The sequence below is a fragment of the Spathaspora passalidarum genome (genome assembly GCF_000223485.1).
Source record: "Spathaspora passalidarum NRRL Y-27907 unplaced genomic scaffold SPAPAscaffold_2, whole genome shotgun sequence".
Classification (NCBI taxonomy): Eukaryota; Fungi; Ascomycota; class Pichiomycetes; order Serinales; family Debaryomycetaceae; genus Spathaspora; species Spathaspora passalidarum.
In genome coordinates this window covers 420,049-443,688 of record NW_006767426.1, presented here as the reverse complement: position 1 = coordinate 443,688, position 23,640 = coordinate 420,049, and the positions used below count along the sequence as shown (strand labels likewise).

The 23,640-nt window shown below is 38.2% G+C and overlaps 12 protein-coding genes across 12 annotated transcripts; 6 read left to right on the top strand and 6 right to left on the bottom strand. All coding sequences in view use genetic code 12, as the record gives it.

Moving 5' to 3' along the window:
- Positions 1–9: 9 nt before the first annotated feature.
- SPAPADRAFT_54135 (DNA-dependent ATPase) lies at positions 10–3,291 on the top strand (the record flags this gene model as incomplete). Its single annotated transcript, XM_007373383.1, has 1 exon — positions 10–3,291. One exon carries the CDS (start codon positions 10–12, stop codon positions 3,289–3,291), a length of 3,282 nt encoding a protein of 1,093 aa, XP_007373445.1.
- Positions 3,292–3,466: 175 nt separating this feature from the next.
- On the top strand, positions 3,467–4,222 carry SPAPADRAFT_59230 (uncharacterized protein; the record flags this gene model as incomplete). Its single annotated transcript, XM_007373382.1, has 1 exon — positions 3,467–4,222. One exon carries the CDS (start codon positions 3,467–3,469, stop codon positions 4,220–4,222), a length of 756 nt encoding a protein of 251 aa, XP_007373444.1.
- Positions 4,223–4,333: 111 nt separating this feature from the next.
- On the bottom strand, positions 4,334–6,204 carry SPAPADRAFT_59229 (uncharacterized protein; the record flags this gene model as incomplete). Its single annotated transcript, XM_007373381.1, has 1 exon — positions 4,334–6,204. The coding sequence occupies one exon, from the start codon at positions 5,243–5,245 to the stop codon at positions 4,358–4,360; it is 888 nt and encodes a 295-aa protein (XP_007373443.1).
- Positions 6,205–7,436: 1,232 nt separating this feature from the next.
- On the bottom strand, positions 7,437–10,054 carry YHB1 (Yhb1p; the record flags this gene model as incomplete). The annotated part of the gene is made up of 1 exon (XM_007373379.1): positions 7,437–10,054. The coding sequence occupies one exon, from the start codon at positions 9,931–9,933 to the stop codon at positions 8,749–8,751; it is 1,185 nt and encodes a 394-aa protein (XP_007373441.1).
- On the top strand, positions 7,460–7,783 carry SPAPADRAFT_134554 (uncharacterized protein; the record flags this gene model as incomplete). Its single annotated transcript, XM_007373380.1, has 1 exon — positions 7,460–7,783. The coding sequence occupies one exon, from the start codon at positions 7,460–7,462 to the stop codon at positions 7,781–7,783; it is 324 nt and encodes a 107-aa protein (XP_007373442.1).
- A 546-nt stretch (positions 10,055–10,600) lies between the features above and the next one.
- On the bottom strand, positions 10,601–13,187 carry SPAPADRAFT_59222 (uncharacterized protein; the record flags this gene model as incomplete). Its single annotated transcript, XM_007373378.1, has 1 exon — positions 10,601–13,187. The coding sequence occupies one exon, from the start codon at positions 12,676–12,678 to the stop codon at positions 11,446–11,448; it is 1,233 nt and encodes a 410-aa protein (XP_007373440.1).
- A 141-nt stretch (positions 13,188–13,328) lies between these two features.
- Positions 13,329–17,718, bottom strand: SPAPADRAFT_70110 (uncharacterized protein; the record flags this gene model as incomplete). The annotated part of the gene is made up of 2 exons (XM_007373376.1): positions 13,329–14,373; positions 15,246–17,718. 2 exons carry the CDS (start codon positions 15,280–15,282, stop codon positions 13,382–13,384), a joined length of 1,029 nt encoding a protein of 342 aa, XP_007373438.1.
- Positions 15,112–18,333, bottom strand: SPAPADRAFT_65069 (uncharacterized protein; the record flags this gene model as incomplete). The annotated part of the gene is made up of 1 exon (XM_007373375.1): positions 15,112–18,333. One exon carries the CDS (start codon positions 18,331–18,333, stop codon positions 17,155–17,157), a length of 1,179 nt encoding a protein of 392 aa, XP_007373437.1.
- SPAPADRAFT_59220 (LMBR1 domain-containing protein) lies at positions 15,113–17,356 on the top strand (the record flags this gene model as incomplete). Its single annotated transcript, XM_007373377.1, has 1 exon — positions 15,113–17,356. The coding sequence occupies one exon, from the start codon at positions 15,272–15,274 to the stop codon at positions 17,087–17,089; it is 1,818 nt and encodes a 605-aa protein (XP_007373439.1).
- A 1,276-nt stretch (positions 18,334–19,609) lies between the features above and the next one.
- Positions 19,610–21,030, top strand: PTC6 (type 2C protein phosphatase; the record flags this gene model as incomplete). The annotated part of the gene is made up of 1 exon (XM_007373374.1): positions 19,610–21,030. The coding sequence occupies one exon, from the start codon at positions 19,671–19,673 to the stop codon at positions 20,979–20,981; it is 1,311 nt and encodes a 436-aa protein (XP_007373436.1).
- SPAPADRAFT_59214 (mitochondrial 37S ribosomal protein uS19m) lies at positions 21,020–21,399 on the bottom strand (the record flags this gene model as incomplete). Its single annotated transcript, XM_007373373.1, has 1 exon — positions 21,020–21,399. The coding sequence occupies one exon, from the start codon at positions 21,374–21,376 to the stop codon at positions 21,104–21,106; it is 273 nt and encodes a 90-aa protein (XP_007373435.1).
- A 171-nt stretch (positions 21,400–21,570) lies between these two features.
- Positions 21,571–23,436, top strand: SPAPADRAFT_48957 (putative ATP-dependent RNA helicase; the record flags this gene model as incomplete). The annotated part of the gene is made up of 1 exon (XM_007373372.1): positions 21,571–23,436. The coding sequence occupies one exon, from the start codon at positions 21,571–21,573 to the stop codon at positions 23,434–23,436; it is 1,866 nt and encodes a 621-aa protein (XP_007373434.1).
- Positions 23,437–23,640: the final 204 nt, after the last annotated feature.

Sequence of the window (23,640 nt, the reverse complement as noted above, 5' to 3'; positions counted from 1 at the left end):
CAGCAACAAATGAGCTGGTACAAGAAGGACAATCCACAGATAGTCAAAGGCGCCACTCCCGAGAAGCCAAAGGGGAAAGAGAATTATGTCCAAGTTCCCACCTCTTCACCCATCTATATCAGCTCCTCTCCCGTGAAGCATAATACAAATGTTCCCTCACTCACCACCAAACTAGAAGAATCGAAACAGCGAGAATTAGAAGCCAAGAGACAAGCTATTAGACAACACAAGGATTTCCCTGTGATCAGAAAACGATTCTATTACCTTAGTGAAAGTGATATCTTTAAAGGGTTTGTCAAGGGGAAGGGTAATCTTCGATTGATTACGCAATGGTTGGAGACTAATTTTGATAGAAATGAGAGTTTACGCAAAGAAGAAGAGGAGAGAAAGAGAAGAAGGGAAGAAGAAGAGAAAATCAGACAAAAGAACATGGAGGAGAAGATGAAACGGGAATACGAAGCCAGAGAGGAACGAATAAGACAACAGCAACAGCAACAACAAGAGAATGATACAAAGCATGCCGATTATTCTGAAGAAGACGAATCGCCAGTTAAGTTGAAGGGAAGAGCAAGAGTTAAACGTCTTCCAGACATGTCTCCTACTAAAGAAGCAGAAGTTTCAACTAAGGTGCAAATAACCAAACCAAAGCAATCAATTTTGGACAAGTATAAGTTCAAACCCAAGACTCAACCTACTTTGGATAATTTCGGACGCCTTGAGTCTCTTCCAAAGAAGAGAAAGTTAGTCAGAGCTTCTCATGTTGAAGAAAACAATAGCAAAGACGCCACTTCCTTAAAGAGCAAGTTTAGTTTCAATGAAAATATTCCAAAGTTAAAACACTCAGTTATGACCGAAATTGAGTCTATCGTCAATGATAAGGAAGAAGAAGATGACGGTATAGTTGCAGATGATGACTTGGAAAGATTGGAAGAGAAAATCAAAGAAAACAGAAAGAGAGCAAAGCAACAACAGCAAACTTTACAACAAAAGGTTATTAACATAAGTGACGATGACGAAGATCTTCTTGAAGAAGATGATGATAGTGATTCTATGTCTGAAGAAGAGGAAGCTGTCTCTGTAGGTATAACCAGCATTGATGCAAAGATTCTCGAGTTTATCAATAACGCACCAGTCACCGATTTGATTGATATTGCCGGGGTTGAGCCTGCTGTAGCTGATGTCGTTGCTTCCCAACGTCCATTTTCTACTATTTATGATATTGCTGAAAATGACTTTTTGTTACCTGATGAAGTTCCTAACAAAAGAAAGAGAAAGAAGTTGGGTATGAAGATTATTGAACACACCGAGTCGAATTTGAAGGGATACAGAGCGGTTGATTCTTTGATCAAATCCTGTTCCGAGTATGGTGATTTCATTTCCAAGCAAATGAAGGCCTGGGGTGTCACTGTCACTGGTGAAGAAGGTGAATTGAACATGGTTGACATTGATCCTTTGGACGATGGCGATGTGGAAGTTATCCAAGACAGTCAATCTGAGGAAGATGAGGACGATGAGGTCGTAATCACCCGTCAAAAGAAGGGCGGGTTGAAATATATCAAGCATAAGCCACTTTTATTGGCCGAAGACATCACATTGAGTAATTATCAACAAGTTGGAATCAATTGGATGAATTTATTATACAGCAATAAATTATCGTGTATTCTTGCCGATGAGATGGGATTGGGTAAGACATGTCAGGTTATTTCATTCATGGCCCACTTGAAGCAAATGGAAGAACCAGGACCTCATTTAGTTATTGTTCCGTCATCTACTATTGAGAACTGGTTAAGAGAATTTGCCAAGTTTTGCCCTGATATTAAAGTGCAAGCATATTATGGAAGTATGAAGGATAGAGAAGAGTTACGGTACGAGTTATCCACTGATTCTGATCATGAAGTTTTGGTGACTACTTATAATTTAGCTAGTGGGTCTTCAGCTGATTTCAAGTTTTTAAAATCGCAAAACTTCAATGTCATTGTATACGATGAAGGACATTTATTAAAGAATTCAAGTTCTGACAGATATGCCAAGTTGATGAGATTAAAGGCAAAGTTCAGGTTATTATTAACTGGTACTCCCTTGCAAAATAATTTGAAGGAATTGGTTTCCCTTTTAGCATTCATGTTACCGAAATTGTTTGAAGAGAAGAAAGAAGATTTGATTGGATTGTTTAACCAAAAGTCAAGTTCGTTCTCCGCAACTTCGTCTAACAACAAGTCGAGATCAGCTACTCCAACAGATTACAATCCGCTTTTATCCCAGCAAGCAATCAAGAAAGCAAAGACCATGATGACTCCGTTTGTTTTGAGACGTCGTAAAGACCAGGTGTTGCAGTACTTGCCTGCTAAATGCCACGAAATCCTTTATTGTGATTTGACCGAAAGTCAAACCAAGATTTACCAGGATTATTTGTCGGAAGCAAGAAAAGCCCGAGATGAACGAGAACGTAGAAGATTGATGGATAGAAAGCAAGCGGATTTGGAGTACAAGAATAATCCAATTCCAAGTTCAACCAATGTCATTATGCAATTGCGTAAAGCTTGTTTGCATCCTTTGTTATTCCGGACCCATTATGACGATGCCAAGTTGCAGAAAATGGCCAAGGCAATCATGAATGAACCGGAATATGTTGAGGCTAACCAACAGTATATCTTTGAGGATATGCAAGTCATGAACGATTTCGAGTTGAATAGACTTTGCGAGCGATTTCCCGTCACTTTGAAATCTTATGTTTTGCCAGAGGAGGAGTTTTTGAGTAGTGGTAAGGTTATTCAGTTGCGAGAAATCCTCGATAAGATTATTAACCAGCGTGGAGAGAAGGTGTTAATATTCTCGTTGTTTACACAAGTGTTGGACATTTTGGAAAAGATATTGACGCTTTTCAAATATAAGTTTCTTCGATTGGACGGGTCGACTTCCGTGGACACCAGACAAGATACAATTGACGCATTTTATGACGACGAGACCATCCCAGTATTTTTATTATCGACTAAAGCCGGTGGGTTTGGGATTAATTTAGTGGCTGCGAACAATGTAATTATATTCGATCAATCATTTAACCCACATGACGACAAACAAGCCGAAGACCGTGCTCACAGAGTGGGTCAAACTAAAGAGGTGACCGTTTATAAATTAATTGTTAACAAGACGGTGGAAGAAAACATGTTAATGATAGCCAAGAACAAATTACAATTGGATTCAAGCATTAGTTCCGATGGAAGTGACGATTCTAAATTCGAAGAAAATGCCGCATCATTATTTGAGAAACTTTTATTTGAAGAATCTGTATAACACATATTAATAGACATTTATATTAGTTTTAAATGTTTTCACGTGACTTGAAGTCATGCGAGATCATTTTTTTTTCCGGCCGTATTTGTCCGAACAGCAGCGCTTGAAAAGCAATTTTGTGATATTTTGCTTCTCGTTGCCATTTCTCATCATTAGATCAAGACAGAGTATACACATGTTCAGAAACAACTTAACCAGTTCGTTGGTGCGAACCGCCAGATCAAGAGTGGGGACAACTACAGGAAGTCTCAGCTTCCTTCGAAACTTATTTATTCAAACTCTTGAAACTCCTAATGAACAAGCATTAAAGTTTGTGCCTTCCATGAAAATTCTTGGTGAGAATGAAACCAGGGAGTTTTTAAGTGGGAGAGAAGCAGCCTGTTCTCCTCTTGCTGTGAAGTTGTTCAGCATCGATGGAGTCAAGCTGATTATGTACGGTTCTGATTTCATAACTGTGCAAAAGAGCAAGGGTATCGATTGGACTTTGATCAAGCCAGAAATCTTTTCGATATTGACAGAATACTTGACTAATGGGACCCCTATACTTTTGGAAGAAGAACAAATCACTAATGATATGATGATAAGCGAAGATGATGATGAAGTTGTGGGTATGATTAAGGAATTGATATTCACGAGAATCAGACCAGCTATTATGGACGATGGTGGTGATATCGAATTTGTCAAGTTTATACCTGACAATGGGAAGGTGTTGTTGAAATTAAAAGGTGCCTGTCGTTCTTGTGAATCCAGTTCTGTTACTTTAAGAAATGGAATTGAAAGTATGTTAAAGTACTATATAGAAGAAGTTCAAACCGTGGAAGCTATTGATGAAGAAGTGGTGGAAGAAGAAGAAAAACCGGAACCAGAATTTGAAGCTGCGGCAATTACTCCTAGAGCTAGAGGCAATGAACCAGCACCACCAAGTTTGTAATTCAGTCATGTAAATATAGAAATGTGTCTACACAAAGTTGTATGTAACTATCCTTTATTGTAGTTGCAAATATACAGTATACTACTTAAATAGAAAGTCAGAGGGGGGGGGGGGGGGGGTGGGCAGAAAACAAGCCTAGTATGGTGGACAAACCATGTATGGGTTGGGGTAACCATAGTAAGCATAAGGCATCATCTGTTGGTAGGCTGCGTATGAATTGTAATATTCAGAACTCTGTTGCAGTGGTGGTTGAGAATGACGACGAGGAATACTAGTGTTAGCCGACGCAGCATTAGAAGCGGTCAGCAGTTGGGTTGGTACACCTGGAGCACTGTTTTGACGTTGTTGTGGATGTTTAGGCAAGGCGTAATTTTGCATCATGAGTGGAGTTGGGTTAGGCAACATGGTGACATCGCTGGCTTTACCACTGGCTGATTTTGACTTTTGAATAGCAAATGAAGATTGAATTAAAATTGGGTTAAACTTGTCGATATTCACAACTCGATTGTTGGTCAATAATACTGCTCGGATGGCTTGTTTAAACGTCTTGTAAAAGATAAACCCAATTTTTCCTGACTTACTAGCATTCTCTTCTTCGTGATGGTAAAATTGGGGTTTTATAATCTTGGCTGATTTAATGTCACCAAATTGTTTCCAAAATTGTTCCCATACTTCATCATCGTTGTTGAATACAACGGGTAAGTTATTCACGTAAATATTTGTTTCTTGGTAATTCAAATTTCTAGCATACTGGGTCAAGACATACATTGGGTTAGGGTAGCTGATGGAAACCATAGAGTTCTTGCCCATGGATAAGTAAAAGTTATTGGCATTGGTGTATAAATAATGGTTATGCTTGTGTTGAGCAATAGTAATCAGGACAGTGTTGCCTTTACCTTTAATTTCTTGGTCTTCTTCATCTTCATCCTTTGACAAAGGACTAAGATTGTAGGTATCAAACTTGATAAACTCATCCCAGGTTAACTTATTCAAATAATACAATATCCGAAGGGTATTGTCCATAATGTTTGGATTGGTTTTAAACTTGATGAACCCATAGTCAAAGCACTTCAATTGGATTTCCTCCTTGTTGGCAAAGTTTTCCTCCTTTAACCATTTATCCTTGCAACAATCCATGATTGGAAAGTAAATCATTTCAATCACATTGCCAAAGCATTTAAACTTGGAAATCAATTGGTAAAATTCAACGCTGGAGAAAGTTGCAGGAAGAAAGTTTGACAAGTTTTCCACGACAATCAAATTGAAATTCTCTTGATTCAAAGACTTTATGCAGTTGGTAGTGTTGGCATTGGTATTAATATTATGCTGCACCAACGAGTTGTTAGGAGTGAACCGTTCTCTTCGATTAAGGTACCTATTCAAAAACATCGGAACGGTAGGATTGGTATTGAATGGGTTGGGGGTGTGCTTGTTGAAGTCCTCAATCAAGATATCCACATCTAAATAATTATCAAACTTGACAATAGCAAACGAGTTCTGGCCATTATCTTGGTTGAATATCCTGACCTCCTTGACACTCTTGAAATGACAGTTTTCCATCAAAAAGTCAAACAACTTGTTCTTGGCAGCCTCAGGTGACCCACTGGCAATGGTAAGTGAATCAACTCCTTCATCAAACATCAAGCAGCTCGACATATTTTTAATAAATAAAATCCCGGGGTGGGACACAAATTTCGAATAGTCCAAATCATATTCAATGTGTTGTTTGTACAATTTATAAAGCAACTGTTCAAACTCCGGCTTGGATTGGCTAATTCCAATAGTGTATAGTTTATCTTGCAAGTCAATAGTCAAGGTTTTGAATTCATCCAAAATCTCTTGAATCTCTTGCCGTTGTTCTGATTTTTCAAACGCGACCTTTAAAAGAACAGGGAAGTTGCAGTAGTTCAACCCGGAGCACACTTCGTTGAACAAGCATTCATTTATAGATTTTATCAATTGAGGTTCTTGCGTTTGTGCTTCTTCATTGCTTTGTTCTTCTTTTTCTTTTTTGTTACTATTGTCCGATTGTTCGTGACTCTCTTGTTCTGGGTCCGAGTCCTTGGAACAGTCACTGGAAACCAGACTCATTGTTTGTGATTCTAAGCTGCTGATACTGGATTTGGTGGATGTACTGGATAAACTTGGAGAAGCTGGAGGAGACGATGACGATTTCATGATTTACCTGGTTTTTAACCGACCGTTGGGAGGAAACACAAGGGAAAAAAAATTATACAACAATAAGCGAGTAAATATATATCTTAGAATGGTAAGTTTTTTCCAAAGGGTTATTACTTTTGATCGACCCACACAATATAAATACCAATTCTCCTTTGAAAATTAGTTATTGGATTAGAAAGAAACAAGTAAATTTAGTTTGAGTTCAAAAAGGAAAAAAATACTTTTTAACAAAGACAAAGGTTGATTTTTTTTTTCAAGTTTAAAAAAGTTTTCTTGGTTGTGCCTTTACATGGGAAAGGTTTGCAATTTCCCTTTACAAAGGAAATATTTTTTACCTTTCCCATTCGTTTCTTATTTTTTCAATTGTTTTGGATTTTATTTTTTATGCGAGTTCGGGTCCTTACCTCAATTTTTTTTTTTTTTGTTGGCCCAAACAAACAAAAAAAAAAAAGAATTAACTTTTTCTTTGTGGGGCAAAACAAAAAATCAACTGATAATTTTATACCTTCCTCGAACAGAAAAGTTGCCGTATTAGTGCATGACTTTCGACTAAGGAAATGTACGACCACTAATCGGTCAAAATTGCCTGATAACTTTACATCCGAGGCAAACCCTAGCAACGGTCTTCCATCGTAACCAAGTAGCAAAGAAAAACCTTGACGGTTCTCGACAACAACAATATCAAAAATGCTTAACTTGGTTATGTCGAACCAGTTATAACTCTAAAAAAAAATAATCAGAAAAATATGATCCAAGATTATCTGCGCCGTCGCTGCCAAGCAAGTCAATAATCAAATAACATCCTCAAGGAACTGTAGAGAACGGTGGACATACCTTGCCATATTCTCTAACGGTTGTTTACTTAATTTTGATCGTTCCTTAGTATCATGTTAAATCATGTCTCATGTACAATGCTAGAACTTTCCTTTACTACGTTGCACACCTGCATGTAACAACATCTAACTAAAAACAAAAAGAACACAAGGCAAGAGAAAAAAAAAAGTTTAATTAAAAAAAAGTTTGAAAAGAGTATACGATAAGGCCTAGACCACTCTGATGAACCATATAGTTAAAGAAGTTAACCTTAACGGGATTGATTATACATTCATAATATCATACAACCATGAAATAAATCCCAAAGCACCTATCACGATATACATCAATCAAACAAACAACCAAGCCATGGGAAGTTATGTCTACACCATAAATTCATACTCGACCAATCTCGTTCCTGGTTCAAATACCGAACAAATAATATCCTTGAATAATTTATTGACTAAAAAATTTCAAGTGCCTATATATTTGAATATCAATGGCAACATTGATTGTTCCAACGTGGAATTGTTCACTACTATTGTTGACACTATCGAGAGCAAATAAGGAGTATTACCCGGCCGGCTATTCTGAATATGCATGTTACTGTAATACTAAGTTATGAAGCTTCTCACAACCTCGTCCCCCCTACCTACAACATAAGTTTCATTAGTTTTGTGCCCTTTGAACTTTATTGTTATTTAGTTTCAATCTATAATTAGAACTTTATTTCTATTGTTACAGTCTTTCGGAAAATATATCATTCGGGGTTTGGTGTTGGTACAAGAAAACCCGCTAGTTACCTAGTACGTTTTTTGACACAACTGTAAAGGCTAAAGTGTATTTCCTAATAGACATAGCAATACGGGGACTTGCATCTAAGTATGACCATGTATCTGTAGGTAATACCAATAAGTAATTTGCACCCTGCGATAGCCAACAGAGTTTTGCATCATCTTACATGGAATTGTCCTAGTTAGCCGGTATGCGAGTGAATTTTTTCCACGGAGGCAATGCACACTAGTATCTAAACGTCGTACCTGTCGTTCTTGACTCCTCACTGTGGCTTATCCTTTGTTGATGTTTATATTTTCAAGATGCAACGGGGCGTTGACAGATGTTCGTTCGATTGTTTTTTGAAGTATGGTTTGCCTGTTATATGACAAAACTTTTACGAAAGGGAAATAGAAGGGGTGTAAATGTATGGCGATATGCAATCAATAAACCAAGTTTCGTAAAAATAGATGTTTTTAAGCCGTTATTCATACATTTAGTTGAACTTTAGTGGACGCTTTAACTACTTGGACGGGTGCACTTATCCGTTGTGTTCGTAAATGTTAAAATTACAGCCCTCCCCCCTTTCAGTTATCGCACCCTATCATCTAGAACGCCTCTAGTGCTAGACCATCGGGCTAGTAGTTCAGAGCCGTGTTAGTCACGCGCGACACATTATCCAAATAGGCAACGCTATTTTAGACCTGCCTACCTAAACTTAAAACTTACATTCGTAAACATTATATACAGATACAAAACTAAGGGTCGTAAGAACCGAAATATTCCAAGTTGACATTGATATCCTTTTTACCCAAGTAATCTCTAATAACTCTCATGAATGGTCTTGGACCAAGCAAATAAACATCATGTTTTTCACCATCGATGAATTCCAAGTCCTTGACATCAAGCATTCTATTTTCAAGTTGATCAATTGCGTCCTTTTGATCAACTTTTTCGCCGTCAAAGAACTCTATGACGTTTAATTTATCTCCATATTGCTTCTTCTTTTCCTTGAGGAAGTCACCAAATGCTCGAGACTTGACGGTTCTATTAGCATAAAGCAAATTAACATTCCGATCATCGGCCAAAGCTTTGTCCAAAATAGAGATTAATGGAGTAATACCAATACCACCGGCAATAAGAACAACATCGGATTCACCTTCTTGGTAGACAAAGTTACCAGCAGGAGCAGCAACTCGCAAGATATCACCCACTTTCAAAGTTTCGTGGATGTAACCGGAGACTTTACCATCAGGTAATTTTCGGACAGAGATTCTGTATTCGTTTTCTTCAGGGAATTGCGAAATAGAGTATTCTCTAGATTTTTCAAACTCGGCATTTGGTAATTTCCATCTGATACATACGTATTGTCCTCTCTTTGGAATACTAATCTTACCATCAACAGGTTGGAAATAGACAGATTTGACTTCATCACATTCATCTTCAATCTTGGTGACTGAAAATTCTCTAAACTCGGTCCATGGCTGTTTAGTATATTCAGCAGCTTCCATGTCAATCAACAACTTGGCCAAGTTTCCATAAGCAGTACTCCAAGCTTCAATAAACTCACCGGTAGCTATCTCAGCTGGGAGGATTTCCACCATTGTTTCGATCAAACAAGTACCCACAATAGGATAGTGCTCGGCCTTGACTTGCAAACCAACATGCTTAGCCACAATTTGTTTGACGAACCCAACTAAGGGAGTCAAGTCCTCGATGTTTTTAGCGTAGTTTAACAAAGCAAAGGCCAAGATCTTAGGTTGACGTAATAACTTTTGATCAGTTTCATTAAAGAAAGGTTTAACTTCATCATAGCCCCCAATCATTCTCTGGTAGAACTTTTGGGTCAAGGTTTCACCAGCTTGTTCCAAAATAGGAACAGTTTCGAGAATAAGTTTGATTTGTTCGGGAGTTAATTCTTTAGTTTCGTATTGTTGAGTCATGTTGGATTAGTGTATTATAGAATATGAAATCTGGAGAAACATCGCACATTTGCCTGCATATTTATAATTAGCAAACAGAGGTGCACGTTTGCAGTGTTCCTTAAACTAGTAATACTTCGCCGTTTAGAGTAATTAGGTTAGATCCATTATTCTGAAAATCATTCGATTATTATATTTTTAGTCACAGCCATATTATTTTGTGACATTGTTTCTTTTTTTTTTTTTTTTTTGGTTTTTTGTTTACCCACTTTTCATGGCGAGTGTCAAGATTTGTAGATCTCGGTGAATACTTTGGCATATTTGGCAGGAGTTGTTCAGATATATCTGCCAATATTCCCACTAGACTATCATCTAACAATAGACACACATATAGATATCTAAACCATTAGTATTCACACTGTGAAAACCATGATTAACACTCTGTGAAATTACATTGAGGCTTTTTATTTTTGAGACTCTCGTAAATTTCGTAACGGCAAAAAATACATTCTAACGGGTTTTTCCGTAGTGAACGGTTTGTTCCGAAAACAATAGCCCTGCTTAGTAATACCAGGTCATGATTAGCGGGATGTACAATGGCGGGCAACTCCGCAGGCAACCACCCACAGGCATTTCTTCAGGGGGACGGACAGTTGACCCACGCGTCTCGTTGCCTCGTAAACCATATTGGTTGTAATTACAGAATTATTTGCCAAAGGGGCACACACGCTCACTGGATAGAATCTGGCTTACTAATACAGTTCCAATCGACTGGGCTTTCCACAATAAGAAAACGCACAATAGGCTAAATGAAAATCATTTCATTCGCAGCAATAGTCTGCCCCCCACCCCGTTGGTCGACTAAACAAAAAAAATTTTTATTCGTAGTTGGTGTGGATGTTCTATGCAGGCCAGAACATATGATTCAAATGGGGGAAGAATTAGCGTAAGCCCCTCTGGCCAACAAGGCAATTCTCAAAGTATCATATGGGTAAGTGGGGCAAAATTTGTAACCAATGCTAGTTTCCCCCAACTTTAAGAAATGCGACATTTAATTTTACCATTGTTTGTAGGTAGAATCATTCGATGTTTATTGGTCATTGTTTTGCTTAAATTAAATTTAACTAAAATACCGCTTCTTCGGAACTAAAACTCCGAAACCCATTGTTGTAGGAAGTTCCCGCTTTTGACGGCTCTGGCGGTCATTCACTTTCAGGAAAGAGCTGTTCTGTCGGGTGTTTACGTTGCAGTAGACTTTCTTAAAATTCCCTCAACGCATTTCATGTGAAGAAACGGTTCGTCTGATTATTTCTCCGAACGAATTAGGATAACATTTACGTTAGTCGTTTCATTTGTTTTATCGTCTCTTGGGTATCAAGTTACTACTTTGGGACATGCCTTCTTTCACCCGTAAACAGGTTTCTCCTATGTAAACTAGTTTAGATAATAGTATTTGTAGAAAATAGACTCTAATACCCGAGGGATCTGCAAGAGTATGGCTTTACATGAGAACGTATATTGCCAACTATGTAACTAAAAATCTTCAACTTTAAATACAACCTTACCATCATTGATCTTCAACTGATTGATGTGCTTCTTATAATCGTTTCTCCAATCAAGATAATGATCAATTCTAAACTTCAACTGATTGGCAAGCACCAATTCTAACCCTTGCTCACACCATTCTTGTTTAATTTGCAACTGAATCTCGTCATAATATGTATATGTCGTCCAATTGTTGAACAAGTTTGAGGTCCATTTATTACTCCATGGATTCAAGATTTCCGTAGTGTCGGCACTCAACTCGTTGATGTTATAACTAGGTTCTTCAATGTTGAAATTACATCCACTGACTAAACTAGAACCGTACTTCTTGGGCTTGAGAAGTTTGACCAAGAATGGCTCTTTGTCTTTTCCAAACAAGGATTCTAATGAAGAATTTATCTTCAGTTTGAATGGTAAATTCAATGATTCAATCTCATGAAGTTTGATGGAAGTTTCCTGGAAATACTTCTTGCATCCAACTAAATCGACAATCAAGTCCAATTTGTAGTCATTGATGTTGGAAGTGTCTATTAATCCATGATCATTGTTCAATAATGCATCAATTATTTCAATTGCAAAGTAGTTTGGTTTCTTGTAGTTGATTGGAACTTTTTCACCAGGGAAGATTAAATCGTCATTCACCATGTCATATGGAAGTAATGTCAATTGTTTTCTTGATGATGGATCGTAATATTTCTTATGGAAGTAGTTTACTGCTTGTTCCATGTACTTGGATGAACCTTCACGAATCACTAAAAGTAAATTCATAGACATCAGTGCGTATTCAGTCAATAATATTTGAATAATGGTTAGACCGACATTTGTGTCGGCACCGTTGATTAAGATGTTGACTCGGTTTCCTCCAACTGGTAAATGTTGAATCAATTGTTTGGCCCGGTTGTACAAAACTGGGAAAGTAGTCAATTTACCCAATGGTGGGATTGTACTTTCAACGGCGTATGTGGTCCTTTTGATTTTAGTTTCCGAGAGCTGTTGGGCCAACTGGCGAGATTCTTCATCGGAATCAATTTCAAATTGTTCATTCACATCAAATTTCAATTCAACATCAATATCATTCAATTGGTTGAGAACAAGCTGGTCAACTTTAATCAAAATGTCTCGCCCCGGGTATACTATTTGATTTGTAGATAATGCACCTCTTCTTGCAGTAGGATTGATTACACCAAACACATAATCACCAATGGAATATTTACTCTTCATATTGTTTCCAAGGTAGCTTATCACCCCCGAAAATTCATACCCAAGACCAACCTTTACATTACTCAAGTTCAAAAGATACTGATTAATCTTGGCTAAATCTAACGAATTCAAAGAACCGTACTTGACATCCACAATTACACTGTCGGCAGCAGGGGGCAAATCAATTCGATTATAGTGAAACTGCAACTCAGTCTCCTTATTCTGGACAGAAATATCCTTGATGTCGAAAAACTTTAAATTCTTTAAATCAGGTAAATCAGACAACTTAGGGCTGGGGTGGGCGATCACTGGCAGCTGGGGTGATATTTGTTTGGGACCCTGACCCAAGTTTTTCTTTTCTAAATAAGCATACTCCGGTGGGATCTTGTGGAACAGAGACGACTTCTTTTTCTCTTCTTCCTTTTGTCTAAGGATCTTGTGATGCTCTTGCAAGTCTTCAATTGGTGCTTCGGCGAAACCAACTGACTTCTTCTTAGGTTTAATGTTTTCTGTGTCTGACATTTGTGTGCTAAGATAAGAATAAAAGTAGCCCGTTGCTGCCATTTTTTTCTTTGCTTTGGTTTTTGGGTGTTGTGTGGGGCGGGGGGGTGTGATGGCCAAAGTTTTAAAACCGACCTCGCCGATTTAGTGCTACCAGTTGATGCGATACGTTACACATGAACATTTCGGGCATATGAGATTCGAATATACGGATTACACAAGTCTAAGCATTGTCCAACTGTTCTACCATATCATAAATAGACTCTTCAAGAGTTTTAAACTCAAACCCAAGAATTTTTCTTGTTTTTGAATTATCATATTTATGGATCATCTTCTTTTTAATCTCCTCATTCCTAGAAACGTCACCTCTGGGAACATTAGAATGTGGGAATCTTCTATTAATAATCTCAGCCACTGAATCAAGAGTGAAATCTCCCGAAGCAAGCAACAATCTTTGTCCAATAGCTTCATCACTTTCAAATGCAACTATATGGGCTTGAGCCACGTCTCTTACATCAGCAAACACGTTTCCATGTTCAGGAATCTCGTCATCTTTACCTAACTTAATTACTTGATTAACAATTTCATTAGAGAGGTTTAAGTTTTTCTTATCCTTAACAACGTAAGCCTGGGGGCCAAAAGTATAAGTTGGATGAACATAAGTGATTGCAAAATTTGGTTTTTCCTTGGTCATAAAATCATGTGCAGCCAATTCAGCATACTTTTTGGAACTCTTGTATCCAAAGGAGGCACCAGCTAATCCTTCTTCATAAGTAATTGGGCTCCAGTCGAGTTCATCGTGGACTTTGTTACCATCAAAGTGAGATCCAAATCCCCACATTGCCACTGCAGATGAAGTAATAACTACTCTGGTAATTTGGGGTGCATGCTCCTTAATAGATCTAAGAGCATTGAGTGTACCTTCAATTGCCGGTTTAACTAAATCATTTTCAACATCTTCAATTGCAAATGAAACAGGGGAGGCGGTATGTAAGAACACAGTAACTTCGGGATGTTTCTTAAGTGCAGCATCAAATGCATTTTTGTCAGAAAGGGTAGGAATCACTTCATAAGAAAACTTTTCGTTTTGAATTAACAATTTTAATTCATCTCCTTTGGATTCTGATCTGACTGATCCAACAACAGTATACCCCTTGGCGAGTAATTGTTTAACTACGTGTTGAGCGATGTAGCCATTAGCTCCGGAAACAAAGACTGATGTGGTGGTCATTGGATTTGATTAGCAAATGTATTACTAATAATTGGATACGGAAACAACTTTCCGTTTTATATCCATATTAGGACAATGTGCGACAAATGCTGACAAATCTGTGATTAATCAACAATGCATTGATGTAATTCTTGATTGCCAGTCCTTCGGAGATTTCCTAATTAGGTCTCGCCCGTACTTAGTCCAATTTAATTTCACCTGATTTGTAATCCAGTGTTATCAAACTGTGTTTACAATCTAGACTGAGCCGGCTCAGTTGAAATCAGGGCTGTGATATCAACTATGAAAATACTTTTTTTTTTGCAACCGGAAATAATGCATCGGGGTTAGCACAAATATGAACAACAATAAACATGTTCAAAACAACCAGTACCTGACTAATTATTGCATGTTCTGTCGGCTGTTTTTTTCTCTTTAAAGTTGAAGAGCATTGTTTCAGGTTGCAAATTAGTGGATTCTATGCCTTGCGCCAAATTTGATCTCTCGATATAATTCACAAAATCCACTTTATTCACACTCTGCTTTACCTGTGATAATCTTTGACTTTGTCTAAAAGTCTCTAGTCAAAATAAATATGTAAGCTGCACTATCAAATAACAACACTATGCTTGATCAGATTAGATATGGAAACCACTCACGTGATCAAAACAAGAACGCAAATTTGACAACATAGCCGGCCTAAAAAAAACAAAGGCAGCACACACTCGCCACACAACTAACAGCAACATCGGTACATTTAACATAGGAACTATGTGGATCTCAGCGGTGATATGTTATTCTCTTATACTAGTACTATCCCTCTTGGGAATTCAGTATCACATCAATCTATTTAAATACCCACTTTATCTTACCATACCCATTACACTAGCAGTGTTTATCCCCATGTCAATCATATTCTTGCTTCCATTGGATTATATAAGTCATAATAGCACTCTGGAACTCATATGGTTTAAATTGCCAGATTCAGTTATCCTCATAATCTGGAAAGTCAACTATTGGACGACGTTTGCGTTGACCTGGTTGGTCTTGCCCATGTTATTAGAGTTTTACCGATCCGGACATAACAAGACGTGGGACAGGTTGAGAGATTCTATCAAGGCCAATTTGAAGTTCCAGGCCGTGATGTTGGGTGTGTCTTTGCTTGGAGTGGTGTACCTCATGGTTGAAGTGGGGCTTTCACCCAGCCATTTGAAAATGATGATTATTGCATTGTCACATGTCTACTCCTTGATTTTGGCACTTTGGTTAATGGCCCATGGATTGATCACCATACCTCGAAACAAATGGATTCTGGGGAATATCGGAAAAGATTTAAACTTTCAGTATTTGAAATTGCCTAAATTGGTGGATGAATTGGAAGATGTCAAGATTTCATTTAGAGAGCAAGTTCTTATTGTGGTGTCACTCACCCGGAACTTCACCAGTGACTCAATGGAGGATTTTAAGTACCGCGACTGGATATTGAAGTTGTATAATTCAATCCCTGGTGATATTAAAGAGAATGTCGAGAGACAGTTTATCCATGAAAATATCAATATTTCCAGAAGCGAACTAAATGATTCATTTATGACCAAGTTGAATTCGAACTTCAATCTGAATTTGCATAGATTAGTAGGATACCAGGCGGAATTTAACAATTTGTTTAGAAGGATTATCAGATTGGAGGATACATTAAACTCCGTAGGATCTCGAGAATTATCATTTAGGATTGATAACCATAAAGTATTGTTTTCGCCAAAGGTGAACTTTATCTATTGGTACTACTACCTTCCTACTGTCAACAGATTAACTTCAGTGTTTTTGTCTATTTCATCATTCATATTATTACAATCTGAATTCTTTCATTCCACAAAATTATCATTACTTAATCATTTGGTATATTCATCCGGGATAAACGGCGCTCCCCTCTTCCAGTTTGTGATATCATCATTGGTGTTTTCGTACATGCTATTCTGTGCCTTGAATTCATTAACTCACTTGAAGATTTTTAATATGTACCACTTGGTAGCCCATGAATCTGACCCCGTTAGTGGATGTTGGTATACTATGTATATCGCAAGATTGACTATTCCCTTGAGTTACAATTTCATTACATTGTTTATTTCAAGGGAATCAATTTTTGAAAAATGGTTTGGGGAGTCGATTCATTTGACGGGATTGTTCAACTTGTTGAACAATTGGACACCTCGATTGGTTTTGATTCCGGTAATACTTGCTATGTTTAGAGTGTATGATAAAGTTAAGAAGAAGTTGGGGTTTGGTGATTTGTATGATTCCTGGACCTTGTTTGACGACGATGAGGAAGGTGACCCTGCTAAACGACAAGATTTGATTATCGTCGAAGCCAAACGGATCGTCAACCGAGAAATGTCAAAGCGAGAATTACAATTGCGTCCGTTCAATTTGAGAAATGAAGATGTTTCTGCAGCCGATATGAATTACGAAAACAATAGACGTCAATTTCATGATGTGTTGGTGGACAATATCAACAATCGAATCGATCAAGAAGAAACATACTTCAATGGAACGATAATCACACCGGAGAGCACATCGATTTGGGGCAGGTTGGGAAACACATTCACTTCCATTAGAGATAACGTTAATAGAACTATTGGGAGGGGAAACACGAGTTATAGAGATGAAGAATCGTTGGAGGATTTTAATTATGATGATGATGCTAATGAGAATTTAGTTATATAGTTTGATAATACATGATTATTTATTAGAATCACCCAGAAGGTGGCGTACAAGTTCATATTAAATACTCAGATTGGGTTTTTGTTTAATCTTATAGGAACAAGTTTATCACAAGGAGTGATATAGGTATCATCACTTGAAATTCGGTCTATGAAATAACAATGTCCCTGATATAAAACCTGTTCCAACTGATTAAACGTCTGTAACAATGTTCTAGTTTTGTGGATTTGAAAAATTAAACATTCTGGAGCCACATTGGTGTTGTCTTTTTTGAAAAGTTTGTCAAATTCGGCAAGTCCATATTTCCTCTTGGTGCCATCAAACTTACCAGACAAAAAGACCTTCTTTAATGATTTGGCTTGGCCACTCAAAAATTGTTTCACATAGAAATCTCGATTAATAGGTTTTCCTGGAATTGCTCTCAAATAGAATGCGGTTATTGAATTCGGCTTCAAATTTTTTAATACTTGGTTAAAATGAATATTCTGACAAAGCAAAGATAGCTGGCGAACATTTCTCAAATTTGCAAACATTCTTGTCAATTCGTATTCGAAGGTGTCAGAGTATGCCTTGTCACTAAATAAATGTAGCTGAAATGAAGCTAGTCTTTCCAAATTGAACATATACTTGAGTTTACGAGTCAGTCTTGTCAGTAATTCCCCAATAAACTCTAACGTTAGATGATCAATAGGTAACATGGTTACCGAAAACCGGTCCAACATTTGTTCCTTCACAATCACGATTCTCAATTCCGTTAAGCTTGTGCACGATTCAAGGAATATTATATCTTCTTGCGTGACAGTGTCAATATTTACTGTTAGCTTTTTAAGCATTTTATAACAGGGTATTGAACTAAACAACGACTGTGTAGACAGAAGATTTTGCCTCAGGGACAATAACTTGTGCTCATCTTCTGCTACTATGTTCACCCAGGGGTATATGGTTCTAGCAGTCTCGAAAATCTTGCTGCTTGTTTGGAAAACCATTTTTTTAACTAGGTGGGAATTGGCATTTCCCGACTGCCAAAGAAATGAATCATTGTTGTTGATAACGGCGTAGTTGAGATAAAATTGGGTGTAGATTTTGGCTGAGATGAGAATGGGATCTTCGGTGGTGAAGTAGATGAAACTGTACAATTTCTTCTTGGCCAATGTGTACAATCTTGAATTAATGAGACTGACCAGACAAATGTCAATTTGATTAAGATGGCTTATAATCATTTCAAGAACCTCATTGGGCAATGACATGATGGTTTTATTTAAAACAATAGCAATATCATCTTGGTTCATTAGCAGAAGTTCTCGCATCATTAGATCAATCCCAAGTTGGATATGTCTTAGAGCACTGGACCATCTAATGGATGTTTTCTTGGTGGCTATGATCAGAAAGATGCAGATTGTGCATACACAAACTGTTACTAGCTTCATGATGTATCAGTCTCAAATTTGTATTCAACGCATAACAACGATCATAATTGACTTGAATATTTTCTAGAGTTTTTTGGGGGGGGGGGGGGGGGAAGAGCTCAATGGCTAATCTTTCCTAGTTTATCGGCTTCAAGCTGCAACACTCTATCATATAAAATTTATCAGAAATGGTACCCCATAATCGATATCACGCAATTCTGTTCTTGCTTAAATGTTACCTGGTTATCAGTAATATTGGATATTATGTAGTTTCTACTGACTATAACCCGGTAGTGCTGTTTGATAGGTGAACTATTGTTTCAAAGAAAAAACTACAAAGGAACCTGAATACCAATTCAAATTAACGAGATATCTCTACTGCTGCTGCTAAAATCAGAGTTACCTATAAAGTACTCTGGCAAGTTTTTTTGTTTTTCCAAATAGATGAGGGGATCATTAGAATTGGGTAAACTGTCATTGAGAGATTTTGACAATAGTGAGTCATTTTGTAGGTCTGATGAGTGTTTTGTCTTTGTAGTCATTTCATTTTCCAGGAACCAGTGTTTACTTGTGTAAGTAGGTTGGGTAGTTGCGCGCTATTTCATGTTGAAGCTGAACTGGTTCTTGTTGGACTGATTCAGAATCAGTGTATGACTCGTTCAACCCCCCCTCTCTCTCTTCCTTGTCATTACACAGAATACAGTTTGAGTTAAGTAATTGCTGGTGCGTCTACATTTTCACGTTGTCTATAGAAACTTCTATCGTTGGTCACTGTTATGCCCCGCGGGTAATGCAGGTGCAAATTTCAAAAGATAGAGTTGCTGCAAGTTCACGCAAACATAAATTGACCTGTTACCCCGGAACCACTTTCCTCAACCCCATAAACACGCAAGATCCTGCAGTTACTTTGAAACAAACATACGACACTAAAACTTAGCTACGCTACCCCACCAATCGGCTGCATTTGCCTTTGCAACCCAAGCGAAACGAAAAAAGAAAAAAGAAAAACCCGTCGGATGTACATCTCCGTGGTATCAGTTTTGCTGTGAATTACCGAAGTGCGGAACCTTTTAAAATTTCCCCGGGCTAGACAGGTGAATTTCGAAATGGTTTCTCCGAGATGTCCTTCTACAACATCTGACCACAACTTCATACACACCTCACATCACAGTTAGATAATGTGCCGAACTAATGTCACGCAGAGATGTATGAAGGTGCAATTTCGAACAGTGTCCACTGCCATCACATTCACGGCGGTAGATCGATCACCCCTGATCCCCATGTCCACCACCAAACCGTTGACGTTGGGGAAGTTGCGGGTGCCGCTATTGAAGAGTCCCTCCCATTTGGGCCATGTCACCGCCCGAGTTAATCGATTGTACAACGAAGACAGGTATAGTGCTAAAGTGTTGAATTTTGATAACAAGACCTTGTTCAATTTCAGTGTGTTTGATGGACACGGTGGTGAGGGATGCTCGGATTACCTTGCTGAGAACTTGTCCAAGGAGATCGAGGAGGCCCAGCAGGTGATGAATAGTGAGGCTGAGGAAGAATTGGTCAAGAGGTATCGCGATGACGTAAGTGGGTACTGGAAACGGTGGTATAAGCATCGACAAGAGAATTTCGACTTGTACGAGAACTTCAAGATTGAATTAAAGAACTTTCCCGAGCTAGCCAGCGATAATTTGTCATTGCGGCTACTTCTCAGTTTTCTTGAAGCTGATTACAAGTTTGCACAAGCAGCAACAGACAACTCCGGTTCCACATGCACTACAGCATTGATAGAAACAATATACTCGGAACCAGGTGTTTTCCAGCCCTATTTTGAAAATTATTACTTTAATAGACATACAATATCACAATTGACCATTGGACAAGTGGGGGACACGCGGGCGATATTGGTGGACAAGAATGGATTGGCCAATTGTCTTACTGAAGAGCATCATCCGCTGAATCCCACAGAAGCGACTCGATTGCGAAAGTATTCCACTAATTTGTTCATGACAGATTCTTTTGGCGAGGAGCGGTTTGTACATTTGGCCAACACTCGGGCATTTGGAGATTTCCGATATAAGCAGATTGGTGTGTCTGCTGAACCGGATATTGTCCAGTACATCATTGGAGACAAGGCGAAAATCAAGCAGTTTTTAACGCCGGAAGAGATCAAGAAGTATACAATAAACGGATTAGGCGGTGATGAGAGTTTCTTGGTGTTGTTGAGTGATGGAATAACAAACATACTCACCGATCAGGAAGTGGCAGATATCGTCATGACACATTTCGATTTGAAGGGTCATACAGTGGCCACCCCACAATCCTGTGCTGAAGAAGTAGTCAAGTTTGTTGAGTATGTTGGTGGTGACGATAATGCCACTTGTTTAGTCGTTAGGTTGAATGGGTGGGGGAAATGGCCTAGTATTGATAGAACTGGGGAATTACGACAATCTCGATTGGTAGATTTCAATCCAAGAAGTCGTGGAGGGGGGTAAATATATTTATTGTAGACAAAATGCATACAGTGTTCTTTCAGTCTATGTCAACTTTATTAAATCCGTATAAAACTCCTAGCTAATATATACAAGAAAGTTGTAGGGGGCGGACGGTGGGTACCCTACTTTTGTTCACCTCTATAAGTCCATCTCTTTTTAGTTGGAGCAAATTCTCCCAATTTGGAACCAACCATATCATCCACAATCTCAAACTCGACGTATTCCTTCCCGTTATGCACTTGGAATCTTAACCCTACGAATTGGGGTAATATGGTACAACTTCTAGCGTTGGTTCTGACGGGTGTTTTGGTCTTGATGGCGTGGGCAATAGGCAATGGAACGACGTTAGGTCCCTTCCATACCGATCTGGTTAATATATTTAATGTTGGTCTCATTGTGCTTGGTGAACTATTCTGTTAAAGTAGTATAGTGTGAAGATATTCGTGTGAATGAAAATTTTTGTATAAACTGAAAACGAGGTCATGTGATGTATGATCACGTGCGTGTTGTCTGAAGAAGATTTACATTTTTTTGTAGAGTCAAAGATGAGGTTGCAAGAAAGTTTGACAACAGGAGAAACTACCACAGTATGTTCGGAGCAAGGTTTGATCCAAGTGCTTTGGAGAGTGATGTTGTTGATGTCACACCCAGGAGGAATCTTCTTATTCGAAAGAGAAAGATTAGTGAGGTGGTAGACAAGGAAGAAGATCTGGAAGAAGAACAAGATCTGGAAGAGTCTAGTTCAGAAGAAGAGCAGGCAGAGCAAGAACTATCTGATGCTGATGCTGGTTCTGATTCTGAACCTGAACCTTCAGAACAAGATTCTGAATCTGAACAAGAGGAAGATGACAACATGAGCATAGACGAAGAAGAAGCAGGTTCTGACAAAGACGAAGAAGAAGTCCAACAAGACAAAGACTACGTTTCCAAACATCAGTCAATATTCTCCAAATTCAAAAAGTCTATACAAGTAGAATCAACAGAAACAGAAGAAATAACCGATGACCCAATTGAAGTTCAGGATTTAGCACCACTTCCCCAACCAGCATTACCCAAGGACAGAAAACTTGTATCTACCACCACCCATTTGAAATCGTTGAATTGGTTAGCCACTCCAATATACGCATCGCCAAGTGACACCAAACCATTCACTGAATTCCCATTATCTCAATTCATGCAACGGAACTTAACCAGTAACAACTTCACCAATGCATTCTCAGTGCAAATTGCCGTGTTAAACCTTATGTTGCAAGACATTCACGATCATAAATTACAGCCAGATGTAAAGGGAGACATTTTAGTGAATGCATCTACTGGTTCTGGTAAAACATTAGCATATCTGATTCCAATAATTGAGAGTTTGCACACAAGGGTGGTTCCTAGAATAAGAGCAATTATATTGGTCCCTACAAAACCCTTGATTAATCAAGTTAGATCGACATTACTTGTTTTATCCAAGGGAACAAACTTGTCTGTTGTCAGTTTAAAGAATGACATTTCCATTAAGGACGAAGCTAGTAAGTTAATTGAGAATGTCCCTGATATCATTGTGTCTACCCCCGGTAGATTGGTCGAACACATTCTTCAAAGTTCAATTGACTTGAGTGCATTGCAATTCTTGGTGATTGATGAAGCCGATAGATTGTTAAACCAACTGTTTCAAAACTGGTGCCAGATTTTACTCTCAAAGATTGATAACAATATAAACATTGCCGAGGAGTGGAAATTACCAGTGCAGAAGCTTATCTTCTCGGCAACATTGACCACTGATGCAGGGAAATTAAGCTCTTTGCAATTTCAAAAACCACGATTGGTGATTGTCAATGATGAGAAGGAGTTGGTTAATGAAATATTCACTGTTCCTCCTACATTATCTGAATTCAAATTACAATTTGGAAGTGCAAAATCTTCGATAAAACCATTAATCTTGACAAAGTTCTTGATATCTCAAGGCAAGTTATCTAACGTGTTGATCTTTACCAAATCTAACGAATCTTCATTAAGATTGAGTAAATTGTTGCAACTTCTCTTTTCACAATTGAACAAGAACGTGAATATAGCATACATGAACTCTACCAACAACAGATCGTCCATCCGTACCAAAATCCTCAAGGAATTCTCCAACCAAACCATAAACATCTTAGTTGCTACCGACTTGATTGCCAGAGGTATCGATTTGGTGACAATCACAGACATAGTGAACTATGACTTGCCCAACAGTTCACGAGAATACGTGCATAGAGTGGGTCGTACAGCCAGAGCAAACAATATCGGGCAAGCATACAGTTTGTGTTTCGGAAAGGGAGAGATTAAATGGTTTGACAAGATTTCTAAAGACGTGGGTAGGAAACGCGATGTGGAAGCTATTGATGCTAGTGTTAAGGAGTTGATTAACAAGGAGGATGAAGATGCTTATGCTAATGTGTTGCAAGAATTGAAATCTCAATTGAAGTGATGCATGTATATATATATATACTAATAGACTAATATACGTACCTTGCGCTACCAGGTTTGCTTAATTTGTAGATGTGTTTCTCGTTATTTCTGTGGCTCTATTCTTTAAGTGGATGCTTCACTCTATTGCCATTCTTTTTCGATCTGTGAGTGTATGAATAATAGGGTTTTCAGCTTGCTAAATTTTGGCAGCAATAATTAAAAT